General features: G+C 38.2%; 1 protein-coding gene and 1 long non-coding RNA gene across 5 annotated transcripts in view; one reads left to right on the plus strand and one right to left on the minus strand.

The window, feature by feature from the left end:
• Window positions 1-16,571, plus strand: part of ctps2 (CTP synthase 2) — an 86,620-nt gene extending 70,049 nt beyond the window's left edge. For all 4 annotated transcript variants that reach the window (XM_062975233.1, XM_062975234.1, XM_062975236.1 and 1 more), the window contains 6 exons: window positions 2,799-2,895; window positions 6,759-6,814; window positions 8,839-8,935; window positions 11,248-11,392; window positions 13,660-13,769; window positions 15,771-16,571. In XM_062975233.1, coding sequence (XP_062831303.1) covers window positions 2,799-2,895; window positions 6,759-6,814; window positions 8,839-8,935; window positions 11,248-11,392; window positions 13,660-13,729 — 465 coding nt within the window. In that variant the 3' untranslated portion in view covers window positions 13,730-13,769; window positions 15,771-16,571. The remainder of the gene's footprint in view (window positions 1-2,798; window positions 2,896-6,758; window positions 6,815-8,838; window positions 8,936-11,247; window positions 11,393-13,659; window positions 13,770-15,770) is intronic.
• Window positions 16,572-17,264: 693 nt separating this feature from the next.
• On the minus strand, window positions 17,265-22,716 carry LOC134297509 (uncharacterized). Its single transcript, XR_010004278.1, has 3 exons — window positions 22,326-22,716; window positions 20,482-20,582; window positions 17,265-17,820 (listed from the first exon to the last, which is right to left on the minus strand). It is a non-coding gene; the product is annotated as an uncharacterized LOC134297509 (long non-coding RNA).
• Window positions 22,717-26,893: the final 4,177 nt, after the last annotated feature.

Here is a 26,893-nt window from a genome sequence, read left to right on the forward strand (position 1 = left end):
GCTTATAACATTACCATCTATCAATAGGTAGCATTGTAACCCTGACCCTCCCTAGAGCAAAAGCAATAATTAAGCAAGGTATTTTTAATTTCCCCAGAGGTATCTAGGCAGTTCTTTGTAATACTCTTTTCTTAGTTGTTATTTTATGCCTTCAAGTTGTTTCTGACTTATGATGACTGTGAGGCAAACTTATCATGGGGTTTACTTGGCAAGATTTGTTCAGCGGGGTTTTGCCATTGCCTTCTTGCAGCTGCTTTACAGTTCCAACTGTTAAAAGGAAGGAAGCATTAGTCTTGCTACCTGATCAATGATGAGGAAAGCGAGAAGAGGAAAAGGCTAAACAAGTTCTGGGATGGTGGGAAAGAAAGCTGAGGAATAAAAAGAGTAGAGTGAAAGAAAAAGAAAAAAGAGCTAATAAGTGTTGCCCCCCCCCCCCCAATTGCAAAGCTGGGTGATTTTACTATTATTCAGTAAAAGTGAGATGTGAAGGTAGAATCATCCATGTAATGCTTTGGTTTCCATTGACTGTTTTTATTGCTGTTTTGGTAATAGGTATATAACCTAAAATGAAAGCTATGGAGTGTTTCTTTCAATGCTCCATCTCTCTTGTCTGCTATTACATATATGGAGCAAATTATTCTATTTAGCTTTGTAGGTATTGCTTCTAGGGGTGTAGTGAGTGCTGTGTTCTTGTACATCTGCCATTTGTTTGAATTGGTCTAGTGAAAGAAACATTCAGTACTTTCCCATGATGTGAGGATAGCTCAGAGAATAACACTCGGTACATTTACTGAATTGTTTTTATTGTCACAATCATGATCTTACATCTCAGCAACAAATTTGTCTACTGCTTTCAGGATTTCTTTTCTTTATGGGTCCATTTTGCTTTCTTTCTAGTAATCTTAAAGGGCTGAGAGTCTTCACTCTTAATTTGTCATAGCAGCTTCAAACACTTCCAAACATACATCTTTATCATTATTTTTGTCCATCTCTTTGAATATGGTATCGGTCTTTGAAGCCAGTGAGCAAAGCATAAATATCCATATGTATCCATGACTGAGCAGGGAAAACATATGACATGTTGTATAGTTATAATGAGCTGAATCTTAATTCAGAATTTTAAAAAATATATGTTAGCTTTCTTAGCTAGAGTTTAGTAATGCTTTAAATGTTTCTGTAATGGTAGAATTTAATTTGATGTTCCGTTTTATGTCTGATATAACAGATTGCGTTTTTAATTTAATTTTAGTTGTTAAATCATAGGGTTGCTGTGAGTTTTGTGGGCTGTATGACCATGTTCCAGAAGTATTCTCTCCTGACATTTTGCCCACATCTATAGCTGCATCCTCAGAGGTTGTGAGGTATATTGGAAACCAGGCTAGTGAGGTTTATATATCTGTGGAAGGTCCAGGATGAGAGAAAGAACTCTTGTCTGCTGGAGGAAAGTGTGAATGTTGCAATTAATCACCTTGATTAGCATGTAATGGCCTTGCAAATTCAAGGCCTGGTTGATTCCTGCCTGGGGGAATCCTTGGTTGCGAGATGTTAGTTGGCCTTGATTGTTTTATGTCTGGAATTCCCCTGTTTTCGGGCTGTTGTACTTTATTTACTGTCCTGATTTTAGAGTTTTTAAAATACCGGTAGCCAGATTTTGTTCATTTTCATGGTTTCCTCCTTTCTGTTGAAATTGTCCCCATGCTTGTGGATTTCAGTGGCTTCTCTGTGTAGTCTGACATGGTGGTGGTTGTGAGAGTGGTCCAGCATTTCTGTGTTCTCCAATAATATGCTGTGTTCTGGTTGGTTCTTCAGTGCTCTGCTATGGCTGACTTCTCTGGTTAAGTTAGCCTGCAGTGCCTTTCATGTTCCTTGAGTCGTGTTTGGGCAATGCTGTGTTTGGTCATCCCTACGTATTTGTCCACAGCTGCATGGTATATGGTAGACTCCTGCAGAGACGCTTCTTTTTTTGTATCTCTCCAAAACACAGTATGGTGGAAATACAAATCAGTTTAAATGCCATTTGCTGCACATATTAACTGGAAAGTCTCTTAATGTTAAGTCATAATTTGATTTTATAAGTTGGGTTGTCAATTTTCGTTATTATGGGTGTATTGTTGTTGTGTTCAGGCATTGAATGTTTGCCTTTTATGTTTGGAATCCTCCCTGAATCCCTCTGAGGAGATAGGGTGGAATATAAATAAAGTTTATTTATTATTATTATTATTAATTGAAATCTCAACTCAGTTTAAATAGTTACATGTAACACTTGGAGATGTAGTATTCACCAATATTATGGGGAAAGTTCTCACTCAAACTATTTGGCAGTATAGCTATCTTTTATACCTTTTTATATCTGTTTCTATCCTTTGCTCTCCGACTTGTGGGATTTTAAGGCTCCAGTCATATCTGCTTATCTGCAAGTCTCATTGAGCTCTGTAAGGCTCACTTCTGCATAAGCCTGTAGGATTGAGTTGCAAAGTGTTTAACTTTCGATGAATCATTACAGTTATTTCGTGTGATTGTTTTCCAAAATTCAAAAGATTGGCGTGGTTAATGTATTTGGCACTGTTCCTTCACTTTAGATTAAGAACCCTTGGTTTGCAATAAAAGTAAAGGATATAACTAAAATTGGGACTCCTCTATGATTCTCAATTTCCATATAGCATTCTCTGTAGAATATCCATATAGTATCCTCATATTCTATCACATGTAACATTGTTTTTTTAGAGACATGTGAGACTTGGTCTTGGTACCTATATTATAAATAATGCAAATAAAAGTAAATATGTTTCCTTCTTAAGGTCATTGATATGCCTGAACACAATCCTGGAGACATGGGAGGAACAATGAGACTAGGAAAAAGAAAAACCATCTTTAAGACAGAAGATTCTGTCCTAAGTAAGTTGTAACCTCTTTGACCAATGCACTTGCTTTAGTCATCAAAACCTCCCTCTCTCTCTCTCTCTATCTATCTATCTATCTATCTATCTATCTATCTATATGTCATATTCAAATGTGTACTAGTTGTCATCCTTGGATATAATTTAATTCAGTATATTCCATTAAAACACGTCACAAGCTATGTTGATGGGAACCGTCCAAGGTTGTAGCCTTCTTTCCCAGAAGAGCCTCTTCTCTGTTGTCCTTCCATTGGCAAGCTTTTTTTTTTTATTCAGGCAGACTTTTAAAGAAGAAGGTTTTTCAGATCAAGTCAGGGGGTGCTATGGTTTTTAGCTTTAAATATGTTTATGGATTTTTATGGATTTTAACTGAATTTTTAATACCATTGATGTTTAATCCTGTTTTAATGTTTGTATATTTGTCGATTTTAAATTGCATTACAATTATTTTAATGTAAGCTGTTTTGAGTCTCCTTGTGGAGAGAAAAAGGGGGTGTAGCTAAACATATACAGTAGAGTATGCAACAGGCCAGCAGAACGTTGGATAAGCGAATATGTTGGATAATAGGGGGAGATTAAGGAAAAGCCTATTAAATGTCAAATTAGGTTATGATTTTACAAATTAAGCACCAAAACATCACGTTACACAACAAATTTGACAGAAAAAGTAGCTCAATACACAGTAATGCTATGTAGTAATTACTGTATTTACGAATTTAGCACCAAAATATCATGATGTATTGAAAACATTGACTACAAAAATGCGTTGGATAATCCAGAACGTTGGATAGTTTTGGATAAGTGAGACTCTATTGTAATAATAATAATAATAATAATAATAATAATAATAATAATAATTTTTGTAAAATGCCCTATATTAAAGAATTCCATCATACATTAACATCAGGTTAGGGTAATTTGAAACAATAGCAATATATAATAGTACATTATATCATTTTTCTCTAAAAACAAGATAGTTTAAGACCAGTTAAAAACAATTTAAAATACAGCTGACCATAGCATATATGCAAAACAGATAAAACGAAAGCTCTGAAAGCTTTACCAAACAGCCATGCTTGGATAGCACTAGGGTGCCAGCACCCCCTGGTTTCTATTAGTTTTTGGGAGAGGAGTTCCCTAGCTGGGATGCCACAGCTGAAAAAGCCTTCTGTCATGTTTTTTCACAAAATATTTGCCTTGATTGGTGAGACACAGTGGAGGACTTCTCCAGTAGACCTCTATTCACAGGCAGGCATCTATAATTATAATCAATATTAAAATTGTATGAAAGTTATAAAATAGGAGCAACTTTTTTTTTAAAAAGTACAGCTTGCGGCAATCCATAAAACTGGGCCAAGACAAACTTTTTGATCACTAAATTAAACGGTGCAGCCTGTATTAAGCCACAGGTGGCAAAACATAGGAGCAGATCTTTCTTTCTTTCTTTCTTTCTTTCTTTCTTTCTTTCTTTCTTTCTTTCTTTCTTTCTTTCTTTCTTTCTTTCTTTCTTTGGCTAAAGCATCCAGTGTTAAAATTCCCTTCCCAGTAGAAAAAAAAATGACTCTTTACCAAAACTTTTTGGGCCTGACTAGTTTTATCCAAAGTTGCATCAGTGTAGTTTAAAATTATTTTAAACTCTTTGAAGTGCTTTCAACTCTCTTGCTTTAAATGTTTGTTTGCTATTCTTCTACTCCGTTAAATTCATTCTAAATGTTTTACAATTATTTTAAAATGGTTTAAAATTATTATGTTTTATTGAATTTTATGTTTGTAAGGGCTTTTATCTTTTGCCTCTTTAACGGACTTGTATTAAATATTTTCAATTTTAGTGGATTGCATATAATAGTAGCTTTTTGAGTGTTTATATTTCATATTTTTGTGCTTTTTCCTGTGTTTTCAATTTTGTAAGTTCTTTGAGACTCAATTTCGAGAAGTGGGGAGGATATGAATGAAGAAATCATCACCACCATTGTTAGGTATACAGAATCTCACTGTTGCTTTCTGAAGAAAAACTATTACAGGAAAAATGAGATAGCATTTTGCTTTTTTTCTTGATGGAATGAAGGAGCAGAGTACTTTGTTTCCTACTGTGCTTTGGCAGAGGGCAGCTTTGTGTTTTCCCCAAAAGCCCACTTTGCCAGGAGGAGTCTTATTATTTTGATCGGAGGCTTTCCTAGAAAGCCATGCCTTACTTTCTTACTTACAAAAAAGGTGGGCATGGAGAGACAAACCCCCCACAAATATCCTTCAGCATTATTTCTAGTTCTTCATGTCCTCTCCCCAAGTTTTCATAATATTGTGTTCACTTGTTTGTTTTGTAGAAGAGAACAGCAAGCACGGGTAGTGCTTCTTGCAAAAATGCAGCATATGGTGTGGATAAGCAACAGAGAACAAATAATAAAGGGATTTGGTCTTTGCCTTGCAAGTTGTGCTTTTGCAAGAAGTGTTGGCAGTGTTTAGATGCTTCTGAAATCTTTGAAATCCCAATCCCAAGACACAAGCCTTCTTTTTTCATAGCAGTGAACTGAGATATGGAATAAGGAAGGTTTCTCTCTTTTCTTTAGGCCTGATCAGGAGCAATATGCTACCAGTTCTTTTTTTTCTTTTTCTTTTTTAAATACAATTTGTGGGACAGAAGGGAGTTCTCGCTTTCCCCTCCCATATCAACTGCCCTGAAAAAGTAGTATGGTTGTTTTATTCTCTTTGAACTTTTATAGGACTGAAAATCAATAAGGTGCTGCTTTTATCCTTGACAAAATATAATTGGTATAACTAGATTTTCTGTTTTCTGAGTTTAATGTGGCTCAGAACATGGGAGGGCAAATAATTCTTGCATTATTTAAGTATGTTTGCTTACAAACACTTCAACAGCTACTGCATACTGGGAATCATGTTCCAGCAAATACCTTATAAACAACATGAATTCATTGGGTTTGGAAATAAAGAGATACCTAGTGCAGATTAGAATACATGTATAACGTGCATGCCATTTTGCATTGGTGAAACCTCCAAATATCCTCAAATGAGCCATATATAAGGATATTGTGGTAGCAAGACATGATATTACTAAAGGTTAATCCATTGGACTGTTTTAGTCCAGGGAAGATTGAAGTTAGTGAAGAAGATGTATTTGGATCTAGCCACTTTGAGCTAATGCAGCTGATTTTAGTTGCAGTAACAAAGTTAAGTTCAGTAGTGCTTCTAAAGTCCTTTAAACAGAGGTTGGATGTACATCTTTCAAGTTATGCTTTAGATCTGTATTCCGAGATGACCCTAAGATTCTGTGATTTGATTAATGTAGCTCCCTCCAGGCCAGGATATCTCACAATATTTCAAGCCTGGAACTAGCCAAACCAGCCTCTCCCACTACAGACTCATCTCATTATTGCCTCCAGGCGTTGGTCCAGCCCTTGCATTACTGTACACCTTGTTTAGATGGAACAGAAAGATAAAAGGGGCTGTGGCTATGTGATTCTTTGATGCTAGAACAGCCTCTTATTATTCATGAACCTTTTGATTAGCTAATGTACATTTCGATTTAAAGGTTTGTGCTGGTTTTTCTGTCCTTTATTTAAAAGGTTTAGTAGGACAGAGTGGGAAATACTCGTGAATATGGTTAAAGTAAAATGTCTGACTTAAATTGTTACATCTGTATCTCTTTTCCTTCCATTTAATATTTATTTTTTTCAGATTAAGGAATTATATAGTACTGATTTATGTTTATCCAGAGAAGTGTTCCATCTCATATGTTACTGACTTTCCAGGTTTTTCAAAGGACCCAAACGGGGATCTTTCTGGGCACAGATTCTTTGTAAGAAAATTAAAACAATCCACCAACTATTTGTGTTTTTGTTTTAAAAGGAAAACTCTATGGAGATCAGAGTTTTATAGAAGAACGACACAGGCATCGCTATGAGGCAAGTGACAGCTAACAGGTGGCAGGGAGTGGTTTGATAATAAAACAAAATCCCAAATGTGTGCATCATGGTTATGTCTGAATCAGAAGCAACATTGTAGTTAAATCTTTATCAGGTCAGGCAAAAGGCATGAATGTCATCATCCTAACCTTTCAAGCTCTTTGTCATCTTCATAATTTAAAAGTGCTAAAAATCATACAAAGGACAAAAAGTGACAGCTTTAGGAGTCACAGATATCCACTTTGTCTGAGGTATTTGTTTAAGGCTATCGGAGAGAGGACAATGCAGATGAAAGGTTAGGCCAAAGCCCCTTCATAGCCACAAGGCAGTAAATGAAATGTGTGTGTGTGTGTGGGGGGGAGTCTCACTTGGTAGCAGTAAATTGGTCCCTCTGGAATATTTAGGCTGATGTTTCATTTTATCAATCCTTCCATAAAATCACCTTAAGTAAAACCTCAAAGAAGATGCAGATCTTAGACTTTAGCATTGACAATTTTCCTCCCAGCCATGATTGTTTACCAGATTTGCCTAATGATGAAACCAGTGGGCTTCAAAAGCTAATGTGATACATGTTGTGCCTAATGTTGTTTAACCTAATAACAGTATAACCACAGTGTATACTTTGGATGTGACTAAGATAATGCTTCCTTTTATTGTAGCTTTCTTTGAAAAATGCTATATTGTTTCCTGTTCCTCAGCAGGCTCATTTTTGATTCAAGGGCTGGAAAAACAGAAGTTGTCTCTCGGTGGCACTGTTTTTAAGATTCCTAAAGTAGAGAGAAAATCATGGGCAAATATGACAAAGCTAAGATACTACTGATTTCTGAGGCTCTAAAAAGGATAGACATTGTTGCTAAGATTTCTGAGATGAAAAAGAAAAGAAAACAGCATAGCATTTTCTGGAGTACTGCTGGATTCTGGGGGTTAAAAATATAGAAAAGGGAAGACAGCCCCTGAAGTCCCCTTTGAAGGTACAGTAGAGTCTCACTTATCCAACATAAATGGGCTGGAAGAATGTTGGATAAGCAAATATGTTGGATAATAAGGAGGGATTAAGGAAAAGCCTATTAAACATCAAATTAGGTTATGATTTTACAAATTAAGCACCAAAACATCATGTTTTACAACAAATTAGGTTGGCTTCCTCTCTATCTTCCTTCAAGAAACAACTGAAGACTTGGATGTTTCGGCAGGCCTTCAGAGATACAGTCATTAATTAATCAGCCCCAGAGGGTTTTTAATAATCTATCCTGTATTTATTACGGTCTTACTATTTATTTGTTTTAAATGCAATTTTTTATCCTTGTATTGTTGTTTTAATTGATATATTGTATTACTGTTTTATCTTTTTTATATTGTGATTTGTATTATGTTGCTTATATTTTTTCTGTATGTTGTTTGGGCCGCTGCCCCATGTAAGCCGCCCCGAGTCCCCGCGGGGAGATGGTGGTGGAGTATAAATAAAGTTTTATTATTATTATTATTATTATTATTATTATTATTATTATTATTAAATTTGACAGAAAAAGTAGTTCAATACGCAGTAATGCTATGTAGTAATTACTATACAGTGTTCCCTCACAATCTTGCGGTTCGCTTTCCGCAGTTTCACTCTATCACGGAATTTTAAAAATTATTTATTTATTTGTTTACCCACCCCATTGTTGCTTTTAATAGTGGCGGGGGAAGCTCCTACCCTCACTTCTGGGTTCGCCCCGGCGGCGGGCATTTTTGGGCACACGATTTCAGAGTCTCATGACAGCACCCCATGCCTCGGAGGTGTGGCTTGCGCACGGGGCACTCTCGCAAGACTCTGAAATTGCACGCCCAAAAATGGCCACTGCCAGGGCGAACCCGGAAGTGAGGGTAGGAGCCTCCTCCGCGTCCCAATATATCTCGCCCTTCTCACCTCAAAGGGGAATCAGAGAAGATTTTCAATGTAAATCCAGAGTTGGTTCACTTCTTTGAAGAGAAAGGCTCGGCATTTGTTTTATTTTCTTTGCTTTTATTTTTCCCCTTTCAAGGTAAACCCAAAGTTGATTAACTTCTTTGAAGAGAAAGGCTTGACATTTGTTGGCCATGACACTGAAGGAAAGCGAATGGAGATCATTGAATTGGATGGTAAGCACGTCAGCTTGTGACAGCATCTAATGGAAGATGAAGTGTTTATTTCACAGAAGCATATTGGAGCCCCCAGATGGTGTAGTGGACTAAGTGACTTGAAGGTTGGGTTGCTGACCTGAAAGCTGCCAGGTTCAACTCCCACCCGGGGAGAGTGCGGATGAGCTCCCTCTATCAGCTCCAGCTCCATGCGGGGACATGAGAGAAGCCTTCCACAAGGATGGTAAAAACATCAAAAACATATGGGCGTCCCCTGGGCAACGTCCTTGCAGATGGCCAATTCTCTCACTCCAGAAGCGACTCAAGTTGCTCCTAACACGAAACCCCCCCCCCCCCCAAAAAGAAGTATATTTACATCTCACTAATCATTCAGCCTTGTGTTAAAGAAGGAACTGATCAGCTACAGCAGAAATGAGACATTCACAGTGAGATACTTGTTTGGACTATAACTACTCCAGTTTTGATCACACAAGGCTTAATAGTAGTATCTAACAGTAGGAAGAATGTACAGGCAATCCCCAAGTTATGAACAAACAAGGTTCTGAAGGTTTGTTTTTAAGCTGAATTTGTTTGTAAGTTGGAAAAGGTACATTTTAAAAGTGTAACTCCAGATGTATATAGAAGTATACAGAGAGAGAGAGAGCTTTGGATAGCATAGGGAAAGGTTAACCTCTGTGGTGTTTGTTTGGCAGTCTGTGCCCCTGTTCAGATGATTTGACCTCACTTTCTTTCCCTGTGAGAATTGGATTTTGAAACATTTGGCTTGCTGTCGGAACAAGGATTGGTGCTAAAGCTTCAGTGGAGACACCCTTTTCTCAGGATAACTCTTTCAGGAGTGAATTTCCCTTCCTAGGGGTAGATTTCTCTCATTTCATGCTGTCTCACAGTTGCTGTGGTGTATTCAGTTGCTGTGGTGTATGCTGATATACTCAAAACACAATTCATGTCTCGCTTGAAAATATTTATGCATGAAGTATAATGAATATGGCAGTGTTTAAATAGCATGTTTCTCTGAAAGAAATAAGAAAAGCAATAACATCTCTAATGATTTTCTAGAATCCATTTTAGGTGGCAAGATGCTTCATTAGTTAGCAAAATCAAATCAACCAAGCCATGGAATACATCTGCCTTATCACAAATGGGCCAGGCAAATGAGCAGATGTGAGAATCCATGTGGCTGATAGGGGGTTGAGATATGTATGCTTCAGGAGAGATGCTTAATTTCAGAGACTGAAACACATTTTCTCTGTGACAAGTGTTTCTCAGCTGAGGGAAAGTAGCTGATTACAAGGAGGGGTTTGAAGCTTTGCTTGCCTCACAGCCAAGAAGAGTCAGCTGAGGAGAAAGTATTACAATGAGGAGAATGTGGGATATTTTGTTTTTGTTGTGAATGGCAAGAGAAAAATAATACAAAAACTCATATTTCCATAACATAAGGATTTGTTTCCTGAGATTGAAAAATTGAAGTTATGTGAAAGAATGGCAAATGCACTAACCGGAAAGAAGGCATCCATACAAAATGATACATGAGCTTGTTTGTTGTCGTTGTTGTCATTTGCTGCTGGTGTTATTTGCAGGTTCATAAGTAAGCTAGACATACTATCATCGAGTTTGTTGTTATTTGCTGTCAATTCATTTTAAAGTTATGGCAACCCATGACCTCCATGAGCCCCCATTATCAACAGCCCTTCTTGAGTTTTACAAATCTGGGCTATGGCTTCATTAGCTGAATCAATCTGCTGTAGTTTTCCCTTTTCCCCCTACTGCCTTTCACTTTCCCCAGTATTATATCACCCCCCCCCCCTCCCTCCCAATGGCTCATGTCATCTCACTCTGTTGGTTTTGATCAATAGTGCTTCAGATGTTTGAAAAGCTCTTCTTTTGCAATATGTCCCATATTCTTTACAGCTCTAAGGTTTACTGAAGTTAAAAAAAACACTTAGAAAGAAAAGGAGTACCCCCCAAATAGGGCACTGAAGAATGAACATGTTCACTGGCCACAGCATGTTAACATTGGAAGAAATCAGAAAATTCCCTATTGGTACTGGGAATGAAATGGTATATTTTTAGTGAGGGCAAATCTGACTTTGTGGAGCAGTTAGCTCGGGAATTTAGTTGCAGATCCCAGTTGCATTGACTTGTCTTTAAAAAATTGTTTACAGCAAGAAAAATGAACATGACACTCTTTGAACACTTTTAATTGGTTATAGTATTTCAAGATGCTGTTGAAAGCTTGCCTGTAATGGTATTTAAAGTGTATTTTTAGAATAAAGATATTAGAAGGTTTATTTTGCTCTGTGATTTGTCTTCAGATCATCCATACTTCATTGGTGTTCAGTTCCACCCAGAGTTTTCCTCAAGACCCATGAAGCCCTCACCTCCCTATCTGGGTCTCTTGCTTGCTGCAACAGGTTCACTCAATGCATACTTGCAACGTGGATGTAAATTGTCTCCTAGGTAACAATTCTTTTGTTATGCAAAAGACAGACCTTGGATTATGACTGTGAATTTGTGTAATTTTATATTGATGTTTTTATAATGGATGCTTTCACTATTTATTTTAACTGTAATTGCTATTTTAATTGTATGTGTTTGGCAGCTAATGGTTGCCTGTTGTGAGGCCGCCCTGGGTCTCCCTTCGGGGTTGAGAAGGACGGGATATAAATGTATGAAATAATAAATAAATAAATAAATTCATATAAAATTCTAGAAAGGAGAAGTCATTTTGGAAGTATTTATAATCATCATAGGCAATCATTCGTGGCTGAGTATGATTTTCTCCCAGAGATAGAGTCTAGGTGGTGGATCCCTAAGTGACCGTGGATTCTGGATCCACACGGGCTTTCACAGTGAGGACATAGATACAGATAGTTCCCAATTTATGAACAAGATAGGTTCTGTAGGTTTGTTCTTAAGTCGAATTTGTTTGTAAGTTAGAACAGGTGCATTTTCTAAGTGTAAGGAAACAAGGTTTGGTGAGAAAGCTTCAGTGAAGACACCTTTTCCCCATGATAATTCTTCCAGGAGTTAATTTCCCTTCCTGGGAGTAGATTTCTCTCACTTCCTGTTGTCTCACCCCTGTTCTTAACTAGAGGTAGTTTGTAAGTCGGATGTTTGGAATTCAGGAGTGCCTGTATAGTAATGATATCATTGCAATTATTACTACAGTAGAGTCCCCCTTATCCAACCTTTGCTTATCCAACATTCTGTATTACCCAAAACAGTCTGCCTCCTGCCTGGATCCACAGCCGTTTCTCTAGGCAGCAACGCGCAGCAGGCCAACACACCCAACAACAACACAAGTGCAGCCGCACTCCCAAACAAGTGGCAGACTTGTAAAACATGATGTTTTGGTGCTTAATTTGTAAAATCATAACGTAATTTGACATTGAATAGGCTTTCCCTTAATCCCTCCTTATTATCCACCAACGTTCTGCCGGCCCATTTATGTTGGATAAGTGAGACTCTACTGTAGTACTACCATCACATAGGGTAATAACACTAGATTATGTTGAAATTGCAAAAGTTATGAGACAAACCATTTGTAAGTTAAAACTCCATTTTTCAATCTCATGTAATTAATTACATAATGATTATCTGAAATAAGTAAATAAATAGAGATGAGGTTCAATTAGATATTTGGACTTCACATTTACCCATGTTTACCTGTGATAGTTTTATAGGAAGTAATGATTCTGCCTAAGGGATTTCATTGAATTAGTAAAAGTCATTTTACTCATACAGTATAGGAGAGAATCCCTCAGCCTCTAAAGCAAGGCTTTGAGAAATTGCATTAAGAGGATGAAATTTGTTTATGTCTGTTTCACAGGGAGACAGACAGATCATTTCAGATTATAACATTTTGATCCAGACTAAAGACTCTTCTAGGAACTGTTCCAATAGGTCATGGATTTAACATATGTCAACAGTAAGACAGCACACAGAGCTCAGGAGTGAATTAAGATCTCAAATCACACATTGTTAACAATGAGCACACATAACTCATCCTGAAGCATTTGAAGTAAAACTTCAGAAAGAGGAAAACAGTTTTATTTAGTGGTTGATTATACACATAACCAACAAATGCTACAAAGTGTGCCATACAGTCCAGCATTCATCTGTATATAAATCATTTATGTAGCACTTGACAGTGAGAGGGGATTCCTGTATGCTATAAAATAATGAGATAGTGCCAAACATTTCTTTTTTATCTTGTACCTAATAATGATTGCGATAAAGTTGTGCTCTTATTAATATTTATGGGTGGGGTTAGTTCAATAATTAAAAACGGTTTAATAATGTCAAGTTTTATCCTATGCTTCCTTGGATATATTCAGAAAGAAGTAAGTATAACCATGATTTTTATTTAAAAATCCACATCTTGACCATAATAAATAAGAAAGGGTTTGGACAGTAGGGAAGCAGTCCCTAAAATTTTTTGCCTTCTGTTTTTTTAAAAAAAAAAAATCTTCCTGTTTGTTATTTCATCATCTATTCCTACATAGTGAACTCATATCTATCCTAATTTAATAAAAAGGTAAAATCATGCAACATGAGATCGTACATCTTGGACAAGAGGACAGTGCATGAGAGTTGTGTCTATGTGCCACATGGAACTGGATGTTGCAGTAACAAGATTAAGAACATTTTAAATTGGGACTTTGCTGGGAAACCTGAGGTGAAGAATTGAATTTCTGTCTATTTTTTTGTCCATTTCTGTTCAGTGACAGCTACAGTGACCTCAGTGATGATAGTTTTCCAGGAAAAGATCTTCCAGAATCAGATGCAAGCTAAATATTCTTCTGAAGAAAAAAAGGGAACACAGAATAGACAGGTAAATTGGATCATGATTACAGTGAGAGGTTTTCCTCAAAGCAAAAAACAACCTCTGAAAAGCAATACACACACATACGGCTTTTCATTTTGAGAGCCAGTAGTGGTTTGAGTGTTGGACTATAACTCTGAAGACCAAGTTTTGGATCCGTGCTCAGCCATGGAAACCCCGTCTCAAGCCCCATCAACATTATATGGTCAGTGTGACTGTATTGAACTGGATTATATAACCACATAATACAGTTCAATCTGCATGATAATGACAGTGTCAGTGGGGCCTCAGTGCCTTAGAGCAGTGGTTCTCAACCTGGGGTCTCCAGATGTTTTTGGTTTACACCTCCCAGAAATCCCAGCCAATTTACCAGCTGTTAGGATTTCTGGGAGTTGAAGACCAAAAACTTCTGGAGATCCCAGGCTGAGAAACACTACTTTAGAGGAAAGCAGATGCAAACAACCTCTGAATAAATCTTGTCAAGGAAACCCTGTGACAAGTTCATCTAGGGCAGTGGTTCTCAACCTGTGGGTCCCCAGATGTTTTGGCCTTCAATTCCCAGAAATCTGGTAAACTGGCTGGAATTTCTGGGAGTTGTGGGCCAAAACACCTGGGGACCCACAGGTTGAGAACCACTGCCCTAGGGGTGGCCATAAATGGGAAACATCTTGAAAGCATGCAACATCATCAACATCATCTTGCATCAACAGTCCAACTCAAATTTATTTAAGTTCCTAATTGTGAGACAAAAATGTGATGAGATTAAGGGTTGTCATAATTTCTGCAAGACACTGTTAAATCAGATTCTTGCCCTCTTTTTCATCTGTGAATTTACACTGGTCTTGAACTGATCCCTATTCTGTTGCAAATGTATGCAGTTTCCATGCAGGAGGAAAGAGAGCAGGGGTGCCATGACTCCGCTTTTCTCTTCTGCATATAGAGACCAACTGCAGAGTTGAGCCACCAGTATATATATTACCTGAGTTTTCAGAACACTAAATAATATGGAGAGCCAGCATGGACAGAGGAAGCTCTCTTTTGCAGTTGTCCTTCTACACAAGGACATGGAGAACAGGATGTCCCCTCCTTTGCATGTAAAGACCAGTTGGAATTAGGGCAACTGAAGAAGGCTTTGTTTTCCAACAACAACAACATTTATTTGTTACCCACCTTTTCTAATGGCTTGAGGCAGGGTACAACATAGTCAAAACACATCAACATAAAATACATACAACAAAAGACACCAGTAAAATCATACACCAAAAACATGGTACAAAGATCAAGGTATGAGATTTACCAGATGACTCTATCGTTGGTGCACACAGCTAACTTTTAAAAATGTAATGCTGTGGTTAGCATTTTTTTCATAGAACATATCCCAATGGCCTTAATGTGCCATACACCAAGAGCCTCTCTGATAATATTCATGCTACAAAGTGGTGAAGGTAAGGGCGATTTGGACTCCACTCCCCTACCTCATCTTCCTCTTGAATGTGGCATTAGCAATCAATGCTTGCCTTCTTGAGGCATGAGACAAGTATTTTTCAGATGTGTATCTAGCCCGTTAATAAGAGGAAACTTTGAAAGTGGCTGATATTCTCTCTTTGTATGTATATAAACTCACAGTCATTCTAAGTTAAAGATATTCTTGTTGACCTGTTTTCAAAAATTATGCCTGCGTACATTCAGACTGCACTTGATTATGTGAAAATTGGTCTTTATAAATAGATTTTACAGTCACATCCATTTCCCCCAATTTTCTGCTTTAAACCATTTGTCTCAATGTACCTTTAACATTTAAATAATATGTATGCATGTATTTTTGTTGGTTGGTTGGTTCCTTGGTTTGTACCAATAAACCAACCAACTTCCTTCCTTTCCTCCTTTTTTCTCCCCTGCCTCTTTGATTTAAATTAAAGTATTTGATTGTTTCTATATTGCACATATTGACAGAGAAGTTGTGAACTGAACATGGATTTAAAAACCTAGTTTCTGGCTTTTGTCTCCTAGGATGCTACCTTATTCCATTTGAACTCATTTGTATAAACTTAGGACAGTCTTTGGGATGGCGCAACAGAGGAACAGGCAGCATCGGAGGGTCCAGAGATCTTTTCTGTCCTTGACACACACACACCCTTCCAAGTTTCAAAAATGACAAATTGTACTGTTTCATGGTGCAGTGTTGTATTATTTTTTTCAGTGTCTCCAATATCCTTAGTATCATTATCTCATTACAAACAGTCTCTTGTGTGCTGCTTTTTTTGGATGTATCTTTGGAGAGTAATGACAAAACTTGATGAACGAATGAAATGCTTATTGCAGAATAAGCTGTGTGTTTTAATTTACTATATTAATAGATAGCCACATGAAAGAAATATGCAGAAGTTATCCTGAAGCTCAATTGCTATATTTTAAAAAAAATGTTATCCTCTGAATAAAATATTTTTAATATATGCCTTGATTCTTTTACGGAGTGGATAAGAAAATCTCTAGTTTTTAGTGTTCAGGTCAGTAGATCATAGATAAGCAAAAAATCAAGGGGGTGGGAGAAAATTCTCTTGTATATGTTTTGAAAAAAATTGTTGTATTATATGCTTTGGAGGTTATGGAAATTAATAGTATATTTGACTCATTCAATGCCTGTTACCAAATATTAATTATTGTCATCTCATATGGGTTAGGTTTTTTTTTTTTTGGAAAAATTGAAGTTTAAACTGGATTTTGAAATGTGTTAAAGCACATGTATTTTTTATCATTTCACATTTATACTGGGCTAGCAAATGTGATTAAAATATTTTCAGATTTAAAGAATTTTTTGTCCCTGTTATTTCGCCTTCTGCTGATTGGAACATGGAAAACATCTGCTGTCAATTCCAGGAGAATGGTGATAAAAGAACTCACTGTTGTCATATTTCCATAAATATCTTTATATGTGTAGTGGGTAACCTACTATATAAGGTTAAAGGGTGGCTATATATATATATATATATATATATATATATATATATATTCTAATTAGTATCCAGAAGTAATTTCCCATACTATATAACACAAAAACTACATCTTACAAAACTAGATCTATTCTGTAACAAACATGATAGCCTTGCACAAACCTACAGTAATGGACACTTATTAAACACACAACTATTCTGCGACCCTCACACTCATTGTCTACTGCTTTTTACCGCTTTTTACTCTTTATTCATCTACTCCCGATAAGCAATAAGCAAGTCCCAATCTTTCTAAAAGTTGGTTGAAGATTTCTTCTTGATCGGTATTGTCAGGTTTTCCATCTCAGCTAGTTTGCAGAACTTTGTCAGCCATTCTTCTTGTGTTGGGATGATTGGGTTCTTTCCATCCTTGTGCACAGAAAATTCTCACTGGGTTACCATGTACAGTACTTTATATGATAGCATGCTGTGTTTTTGAAGGCCATCAAGGAGGACACTTCCTATCTTCATAATAGAATAATAATAATAATAATAATAATAATAATAATAATAATAATAATAATAATAATTTTATTTCTTACCCCCCTCTTCTCATGGCTCAAGGTGGGTTACAGCACAGTCAAAAACACAAATACTATATAAAATTCTGTGAACACATTAAAATGCAGTTCCATCAAAGATGCACATCAAAGCATTTCTATAAAATACACATTAATCACACAGGACAGAGACCATAGCCAGAATAAAGGCCCTGGAAGCCTCTCCTTGGCTGGCTGGTACCTCTGCCTTTGTCAGTGAGGAATGTGTGATCTTAGCCAAAGGTACCACCTACTTGCAAAAGCAAATAAAACTGCTGGACAATCCTGGAGCTTTAGTTGGTGTCCTCCACTGGGATGGATCATGGAGGAGGGTCTCCCCCATTTTCAGGAGCCAGCCAAGAAGCTCTGGTTTTGAGTACTCACTCTGCCTTGTACATCTTGGCCAATTTATCTGATGGCCTCTTTGGAACGCGTTCTTCACAACCAGTGAAGATGCTGCTAGAATCCCTTCTCAGGCAGCGTAACTTCCTCCCTGCTGCTCTGCTCAGAGGGGAATTACTCTGCTCCATGCTGTACAAGAAGAGAAGAGCGAAATGCGTATTTACTCGAGTATAATGCACCATAAAATATAATTTTAAAGGTGTGTATTACAGAAAAAAAGGATTTGCTGTTGAATGTAATGTGAGACGGTGGTGGTTGCAAAAACGCTGGTGGGAAACTATGCCCTTCCATCAGGTCTGGTAGGAAGCTGCAAAAAGGCTACTCTGCCTGGCCTTCCCACCAGCCTTTTCGCAGCCACCATCAGCTTCCCCCAGCCTTTCACGGCCACCTCTTCCTCTCCCTCCTCTGTCCCCAGCTGGCATCTCTTGCCCAACAACACAGACAGATTTAGGCGCACGATTCTAATGTGCCATCGAATCTAATGCACACTTCAGTTTTAGCAGCATATGTTAGCCAAAAAAAGGTGATCATTAGATTTGAGTAAATATAGGGTATGTGTAAAATAAAATCTATGTTGTACCCGGGGATGGTGCGTCTTTGTTATACGTAGTCTAAATCAAAATTTTCCATGTGAACAAGAGATTTTTTCCTGATGGAAGGCTTGTGTCTTCAATGTTAAACATGTGGCATACTATGTACAGTAGAGTCTCACTTATCCAACATAAACAGGCCGGCAGAATGTTGGATAAGCAAATATGTTGGATAATAAGGAGGCATTAAGGAAAAGCCTATTAAACGTCAAATTAGGTTATGATTTTACAAATTAAGCACCAAAACATTATGTTATTGAACAAATTTGACAGAAAAAGTAGTTCAATATGCAGTAATGCTATGTAGTAATTACTGTATTTACGAATTTAGCACCAAAATATCATGATATATTGAAAACATTTACTACAAAAATGCGTTGGATAATCCAGAACGTTGGATAAGCGAGTGTTGGATAAGTGAGATTCTACTGTATATGAATATAGCCAACTGCTGTAAGACTAATGAATACAATATATCAGCAGATGTAGATGTAGATGTAGACTGCCATGCTAAGAGCTCTGATTGAACAGTCAACAGTATGATCACAGACATATTTGTGGCTGAAGATGTCCCCTGACAAAGTGAATCCTGGCTTTAATGTTTTTATTCAAAACTGATCATAACTGTACCACTTCTAACACATGAAAAATATTCTGCTTATTTTGGGACCACAACCTATTCATAAGAAAAAGTCATTTTTATGTTATTGCCAACATCACTTTCTACTCATTACTGATGGGACAGCAAGATGATTTTGAACGAAGCAGAAAGACTTTGATTAAAAATTGTGTCAATAAAGATTATACTGATTACACATTTTTCATTAGTACAAACTAATATAAACTCAACTGTGATAGAAGCATATTTGTAGTTTCTCTCGACTGTGTTTCTGTGTGCTACCTTGTATATCTGAAGAACAATTTTGGTATGTTTTCTTGAAGCTGAACAGAAATTTGGATCCATTGATACAGTTGTCTTGGGGTAGTACAATGTGGGTTGATGGGGCTGGTTGATTTGTTTGTATGTTTCTGACATGGTAGACATTGGGTTGGTGTGAGTTTTCTGGGCCGTGTGGCCATGCTCCAGAAGCATTCTCTCCTGAAGTTTCACCCACATTTATGGCAGGCATCCCCAGAGGTTGTGAAGTGTTGGAAACTAGGCAGGTGGGTTTATATATCTGTGGAATGTTCAGGGTGGGAGAAAGAACATTTGTTTGCCTGAGGCAAGTGTGAATGTTGCAGTTGACCAGCTTGAATAGCCTAGCAGCTTCAAAGCCTGGCTGTTTCCTGCCTAGGGGAATCCTTTGTTGGGAGGTGTAACTGGCCCTGATTGTTTCTTGTCTGGAATTCCCCTGTCCTGATTTTAGAGGATTTTTTAAAAAAAATACTAGTAGCCAGATTGTGTTCATTTTCATGGTTTCTTCCTTTCTGTTGAAATACCATGCAGCTGTGGACAAGTCTACATAGGGACCACCAAGCACAGCATTGCCCAGACACGAATGACGGAACATGAGAGGCACTGCAGACCAATTCAACCATAGAAGTCAGTGATAGCAGAGCACTTGATGAACCAACCTGGACATGGCATATTATTTGAGAACACAGAAATGCTGGACCACTCTCACAGCCACCATGCCAGACTACACAGAGAAGTCATTGAAATCCACAAGCATGTGGGCAATTTCAGCACAAAGGAGGAAACCATGCAAATGAAAAACTGGCTACCAGTATTTAAACAACCCAAAAATCAGGCCAGTAAATAAAGAACAACACTCTGGAAACGGGAATTGCAGACATGAACCAGTTAAGGCTAGTTAACACCTCCCCAACAAAGAATTCCCCCAGGCAGGAAACAGTCAGGCTTTGAAGCTGCCAGGTTATTCAGTGCTAATCAAGGTGGCCAATTGCAATATTCACACATGTCTCAGGCAGACAAGAGTTCTTTCTCCCACCCTGAAAATTCCACTGATATATAAACCCCACTTGCCTAGTTCCCAACACCTCATAACCTCTGAGGATGCCTGCCATAGATATGGGCAAAATGTCAGAAGAGAATGCTTCTGGGACATGGCCATACAGCCCGGAAAACTCACAGCAACCCAGTGAACCGACCATGATAGCCTTTGACAACACATGGTAGACATTATTTAATTTTATGTCACGACTGGACTTATCGCCAGGGGAAAACCTTTACCTTTACCTTTTATGTTGATTTTTAAAAATGCTGTTGATTCAGTTACTAGGCTGTTTTGTTTTTAGCATTTTAGTAAATATTGTCTTTGTAGTCAGTAGAAGGCTGACCTATAACAGAAAGAAAGAATAAGAAAATCATCAACACAATGTCATTTTCAGCAGCATACTTTCAAATAAATTGACTTTCTAGACTGGTTGATTTCAGAATGAAAAGCACTAATAAGTCGAAATGGAACCATATTTTAAATATTAATATAAGCTGAAATGATATTGAAATGTTCTTGCTTCTGAAACAGTGGGCAGTTTATTAATAGACAATTATGAAATACAAATCCTCTACTATGTGAAATATAATATTTAATGCTCAGTATATTTGAAAGTATGTTTTGTTAAATGAAACTTCTTATATATAAATAAGGCCCACTGAACTGCTAAGTGCAGAGTTTCCCCTGCAGATCCTTGAACCTGGGAAGGTTCATGTGAAGATATGGTTCTTCAGAGGAGTTGGATCTCAGTTGCATAAGTTTTCGAACCACCACTTTGAATAATGAATGGAAAAGAGCTTGCTACTAAAGGTCAGCATGGAAGAATTTGGTTTTGAAAATGTATTTGCTAGTATTATGTGTCTGAGAGGGGAGGGAAGAAATTGGTGGGAACATTCTTATATATAAGTAAGTCCCACTGAACTGCTGATAGGGCTGTACATAGGGCTGGGTTGTTTATTATTAGGTGATGTGATTACTGCTTAAAATGGAAGAATGTGAACAGGAAGAGAATGGACATGGCAATTCATTCAATACTCTTTTAGATATTCATTCTCTATTCAATGTTACTTTTATATTTACTTGTTTGTCTTGTAATTGATTTTATGCTAATTTGTTCTTTTGCTTCACTATGTTGTCCACTTTGAAATGTGTTAAAATAAGATACAACAGAAGAGAAGTATATTAAATAAAATCAATGAATACAAATAGCTTGCCTCCTTTTAACACTCAAACTCATATTCTTTTTTCTAGCATCTCATCATGAGCCTTTCACTCTCATTCCCACCAATTTCTTCAAAGTGGTGGTTTGAAATATTATGCAACTGAGGTCCAGTCCTGAAGAACTCTTCTGAAGAACCATATCTACATATGAACCTTCTCAGGTTCAAGGATCTGCAGGGGAGACTGCACTCAGGGACCTTCCAGACAGCCTCATAATCCAGAGCAAACACGTGGATTTAAAATTCATGGGACCTTGAGGACTTCCGGTGGGCACTGATGGTGGAAGGCTGAACTTTCTGAGAGCTCTCGGAGAGCCAACCGCAATTCCGTTCTGGAGGGCAATTTGCCCCCCTTCTCCGGTGGATTGAGTTTGGAGAAGTCGCTAAACCTGATAGGCACCAACTGATGGCCCTGAAATGGGTCTGGACTGGTGCCGAAGGTACTGTGGATTGGAGTGTGGGAAGTGGGCTCCAAAAGGATCCACAATAACTGCCAGCCCAGCCCATTTTAAACATTAAGAAGAAACATGAAGAAAGCTGGGAGACCAGCAACAATGAAACTATGAGTTTCTAAAGAAAATCAATCTATTCTTTGTGTAATCAGACTTTTCCTGAATTAATAAGAATATAATGCAAGGCGATCCTCTGAAAATGTAACAAACCCAGAGGGAGGAAAATCAATGGGAAAAAGAAAGAAAGAAGGGAATAACTTTGTGTCCCCCTGTTTTTATGGGGGAGCAAGTAAAAGGAGAAAAATAAGGACTAAACAAAGGATTATAAAACTTTATTTTCCATTACTTCATTGTCTCAAAACAATCTCAAAGAATTTAAAATGGATCTGATAGACTAGAGAACGGAAGACTGACCTTGAAAGCATTGTTTAGTCTAAGACTGTAGCTTCTTCATAAACAAACAGCTTTAGCAACGAAAGAAAGGAAAGTCTGCCAACTTGGCAGGAAGAAAACCTGACAAGGGAGGAGGAGACAAAAAGTGGATGCAAACTGAGGGCAGAAGAGGGCAAAGACTGGGAGGGTGGAAGTAAACAAAAGCAGGACATGACCAACAAGTGCAGAGATAGAGTGACTGGAGGCCTGACAACTGACGGATATGATATAAGTCTATGGGAATACCATAGAGAAAGGATCAATTCACGGAAAGATAGAAAGAAAGAGAACATAGAGAAAAGACAGAGCAGCAGAAAGACTTAGATACCAAATAAAGGGACCAAGAAGAATAAGAGGTGGAAAGTGAACTTTAACCATCAATTATGACTACTTCAAAGATGAAAGAGGACAAAGAGCTAAAAGATAATAAGGGCCTATCAAGGAGACCTCCAGGAAATGAAGAAATTGGCTTGATAGATGTTTTTAGAGCAATACAGAAATTATCTGATAAACAGGATATCTACCAGAAAGAATTACAGACTATGAGAGAAAGACATGAAGCACAACAGAAATTATTTCAAGAACAAATACAGACCATGAATAAAGAAATTACACAACAGATTGGTATAATGAAGAAGGAACTGAATGGGGTTCATAATGATATCAAAGAAATAAAAATAGATAAAAAGAAACTAGAACAAGCTCAAGACAATTTGCAAAAGAAGATAGATAAATTGGATATTAAGAATGCCAGGATGGATATAATTCAAGAAGGACTGGAACAAAGAGAGATGGAGTTCCAACTGAGATTTAGAAATATTAAGGAGGAAACTAAAGAAAAATAATTGTGAATTTAGTAGCACATATCCTACAACAATCAGAGGTGCAGACAGATGAATTAATTGACAAGGTTTACAGATCATCTACAAACCATGCAAAAAAGAATAAAGTCTCCAGAGACATAATTGTCCATTTCACCAAGAAAAGAATCCGTGATGAAATTCTGAGACAGAACAGTACAAATCCAGCTTTCTATAAAGAAAAAAAGATAGCCATCCTAAAAGAACTCCCAAGGACGACACTGAATAAAAGAAGAAAATACATGTTCTTAACAGAAGAACTTAAGAAACTACAAATCAGGTTCAGATGGGAGAAGATTGAAGGAATCATGGTGACATACAGAGATCACAGTCTTTGGCTAACAACGGAAGATAAGGCAAAAGACTTTTATAAGAAACTGAAGGAAGATACAGAGCATAATCCACCCGACCAGACAGAAAATAAAGGAAAGAAAAAAACAAAGAAAGCATACTTCCATTCACCAGAAAGTGAAAAGATGGATACTGGACAAGCCACTTCGAATCTCAATAAGGTGGATGACGATGAAGAAGAATTTGGTATAAACATAAGGAACTGAAGAATTACAGCAAGAATAACGTATGTGAAGAAATGAAAAATTGAGGAAATACCAGGTATAGATCATTGATGAAATAAAAATTTGGAACTAATGGAGATGGACAGATTAATGTTTTTAATGAAAGAACACACAGGGTGTTCTGAGATTTCAAGACTGGAGATTTTTCAAAAACTATGAAGGCATGTATCAGTGCCAGATAATTAAGCAACTGAGAAATGAAATTTAAGAAGGAAGGAACGTGAATCAGACAAAAGAATAAGGGAAGGACAAATTAAATAAAGATAAATATCAATAATACAACAAATCAGAAGAATACACAAAGATGAAGATTGGGAAGTCAAGAACCTCTCCCCTCCCAACCATCCTACCCCTTGACCCATTCTTACCCTTCTACCTTTTCCACCACCTACCATACCTGAAACTTCTACCCACACTTACTTTACTCCCTTATAGGTTTTTCCTACTATCTTTAGCTTTTTCTTTAAAAATAAGTCACAGTTTGATTCTAGACATAACATTACAAGGTACTTATGTGACAGTATAAGATGTGATTACAATCTAAAATGTATCTTCCGTGTCAGGAGCAACCTGAGTCACTTCTGGTGAGAGAGAATTGGCCGTCTGCAAGGACGTTGCCCAGGGGACGCCCAGATTCTTTTTTGAAGTTTTTACCATCCTTGTGGGAGGCTTCTCTCATGTCTCCACATGGAGCTGGAGCTGATAGCGGGAGCTCATCCGCGCTCTCCCTGGGTGGGATTTGACCCTGGCAGCCTTCAGGTCAGCAACCCAACCTTCAAGTCATGAGGCTTTTATCCCCTTGGCCACCAGAGGCTCCAATATCTTTATTAAAACAATAATAAATTCAGAAAAGAATAAGTGGAAAGGATGAGTGAGCAATAGTCCTTTATGATATGGTATGAATTAGTCCAAAGAGTTGAAGAGATATGTCCAATATTATTGTCCAAAGTCCAGAAACCGAAACAAGCTCAAAACTGTTGGGAAGTTCTTGAGCGGGGAAACAACAAGAAAGCAGGAGTGAATAACAAGGTCCAAAGTCACTAGGAAGTCTTTGATATCAAGGCAGGCAGAAGACGAAGCTAAAAGCAATCTGGATTCAGAAACAAGGCAAGGACGTGAATTTACTCCGGATTAAATTGGGAGTCGCGGCTCGGCTTGGCCGCCAGGAACAGGAGACTTGGCGTGGTGAAATCAGGGAACTGGAAACGGTGAAGTGTTCTCAGAAGTCGCTACGTTGACACCACGAATTGTTCACAGTGTAAGACACTTTTATGGAACTTAGATCTAATCACAGCGAAGGGAAACCAACTCCCCAAAGCTTCCCAAGAAAATCTCCTATCCATTATCCCCTCTAGATGCCAAACGTTGACTCCTTCGAAGCTCCTGTTTTTCTGATCTCTGGCGATGCAAAAACTCCCTTCTGTTAAAGGATACATTCCCTGGGGAACTTGGGACATCTGGTTCTACCATGGGAGTAACGTTTTCAGTATCTCTCCCAATTAAGGAAGCATCAGAGCTATCCACAGCTGGGGTCTGTAATTGGAAGGAGCTCGGAGAACTGGGCAAAAGGTCAGAATAAGCTTCATCCTGGTCAAAGTTCATTTCTGAACCAGGTTCAGAACCCAAAGGTGGCTGGGGTATAACACTTTCCCTCTCCTTCTCTCGAGCTCCCTTCGCTCAAGAGGAGAGGGAGAGGGAGGGGCACCCCTGGCGGCGCCTCGGATAATACGACTCTCGGTTAACTGGAACTCAGTTAACTGGGACTCTACCGTATATAATAAAAGCCAGCATTTGTATGTATGTATGTGTGGGTGTATGTGGAGGCTTTCCTATTGGCTTCCACCTCCACAGGCTACTGCGACCCCCACAAATGACAGAGCTGGACCACACTTGGCACACAGAACCCCTATGACCCACCTCATATCCTGGTGAATTTTGGGGGAGGATGGACCACGGATGATGGGTTTTGCAGTACTTCCTATTGCTTTGGGTCCCAGAGACCACTGAGACCCCCACAAATGATGGACCTGGACCAAACTTAGCACACAAATCTCCCGTGACCCACTCTCCATCCTGGTGTTGTTTGCAGGAGGACAGACCACAGATGGTGCGATTTGCAGTATCTTCATTCAATTAGGCTCCCATAGACCACTGTGACCCCCATGAATGACAGGCCTGGACCAAACCTAGTACACAGACCCCCTATGACCTACCTCACATCCTGGTGCAGTTTGGGGGAGGATGGACCACAGATGATGGGATTTGCAGTACCTTCACCCGATTCATCTCCCACAAAACACTGCGACTCACGAATGGCAGACCTGGACCATACTTGGCACACAGATGCCCCATGACCCACTTTATGTCCTAGTGCAGTTTGGGGGAGCACGGACCACAGATGATGGGATTTGCAGTACCTTCACTCACTTCCTCAGACCATTGTGAACCCCTCGAAGGATGGACCTGGACCAAACTTGGCACACAGAATCTCCATGATCCACCTCACATCCTGGTGTGGTTTGAGGGAGGACGAACCATGAATGATGTGATTTGCAGGACCTTCATCTAATTAGGCTCTCACAGACTACTGTGACCCCCACGAATGATGGACCTGGACTATTTTTGGCACACTGATGCCCCATGGCCCACTTTTCCAGAGAGCACTGAGTTGAGCTGACAGTGGATCAGGACAAAACTTGGCACAAAGATACCTTGGTGACCAACATAGCATACTGGAGGGTTTTTTTTTTGGGGGGGGGGGGGGAACGATCCACCCATGCAGGAGTTGTAGTTAACCCTGCATCCAGAGATATTACCAAACTTCCCAAAACAAATAAAAGGCCTTTTTCAAACCACCCAGGCATTGCCAGGTCCCCAAGCTAGTTAAGTATAAAGAGGAATGGTTCTTGCCAATCTACCTTATTACAAATAATTGGCTAAAATGTTTAGCAGTAGTTACCGTGTGAGAAAACAAAGGTATTAGGAAATTAAGTTATTCCAGTGTACTATGGGAAAAACAGACTTTTAATATGCATTCAACACATCCATTTCATTTTAAACCAATCTGTATTCCAGCTAGAATTTGGATAATATTTTTTAAAGAATTTGTGAACTA

This window comes from Anolis carolinensis, chromosome 3 (assembly GCF_035594765.1).
Source record: "Anolis carolinensis isolate JA03-04 chromosome 3, rAnoCar3.1.pri, whole genome shotgun sequence".
NCBI classification, from domain to species: Eukaryota; Metazoa; Chordata; class Lepidosauria; order Squamata; family Dactyloidae; genus Anolis; species Anolis carolinensis.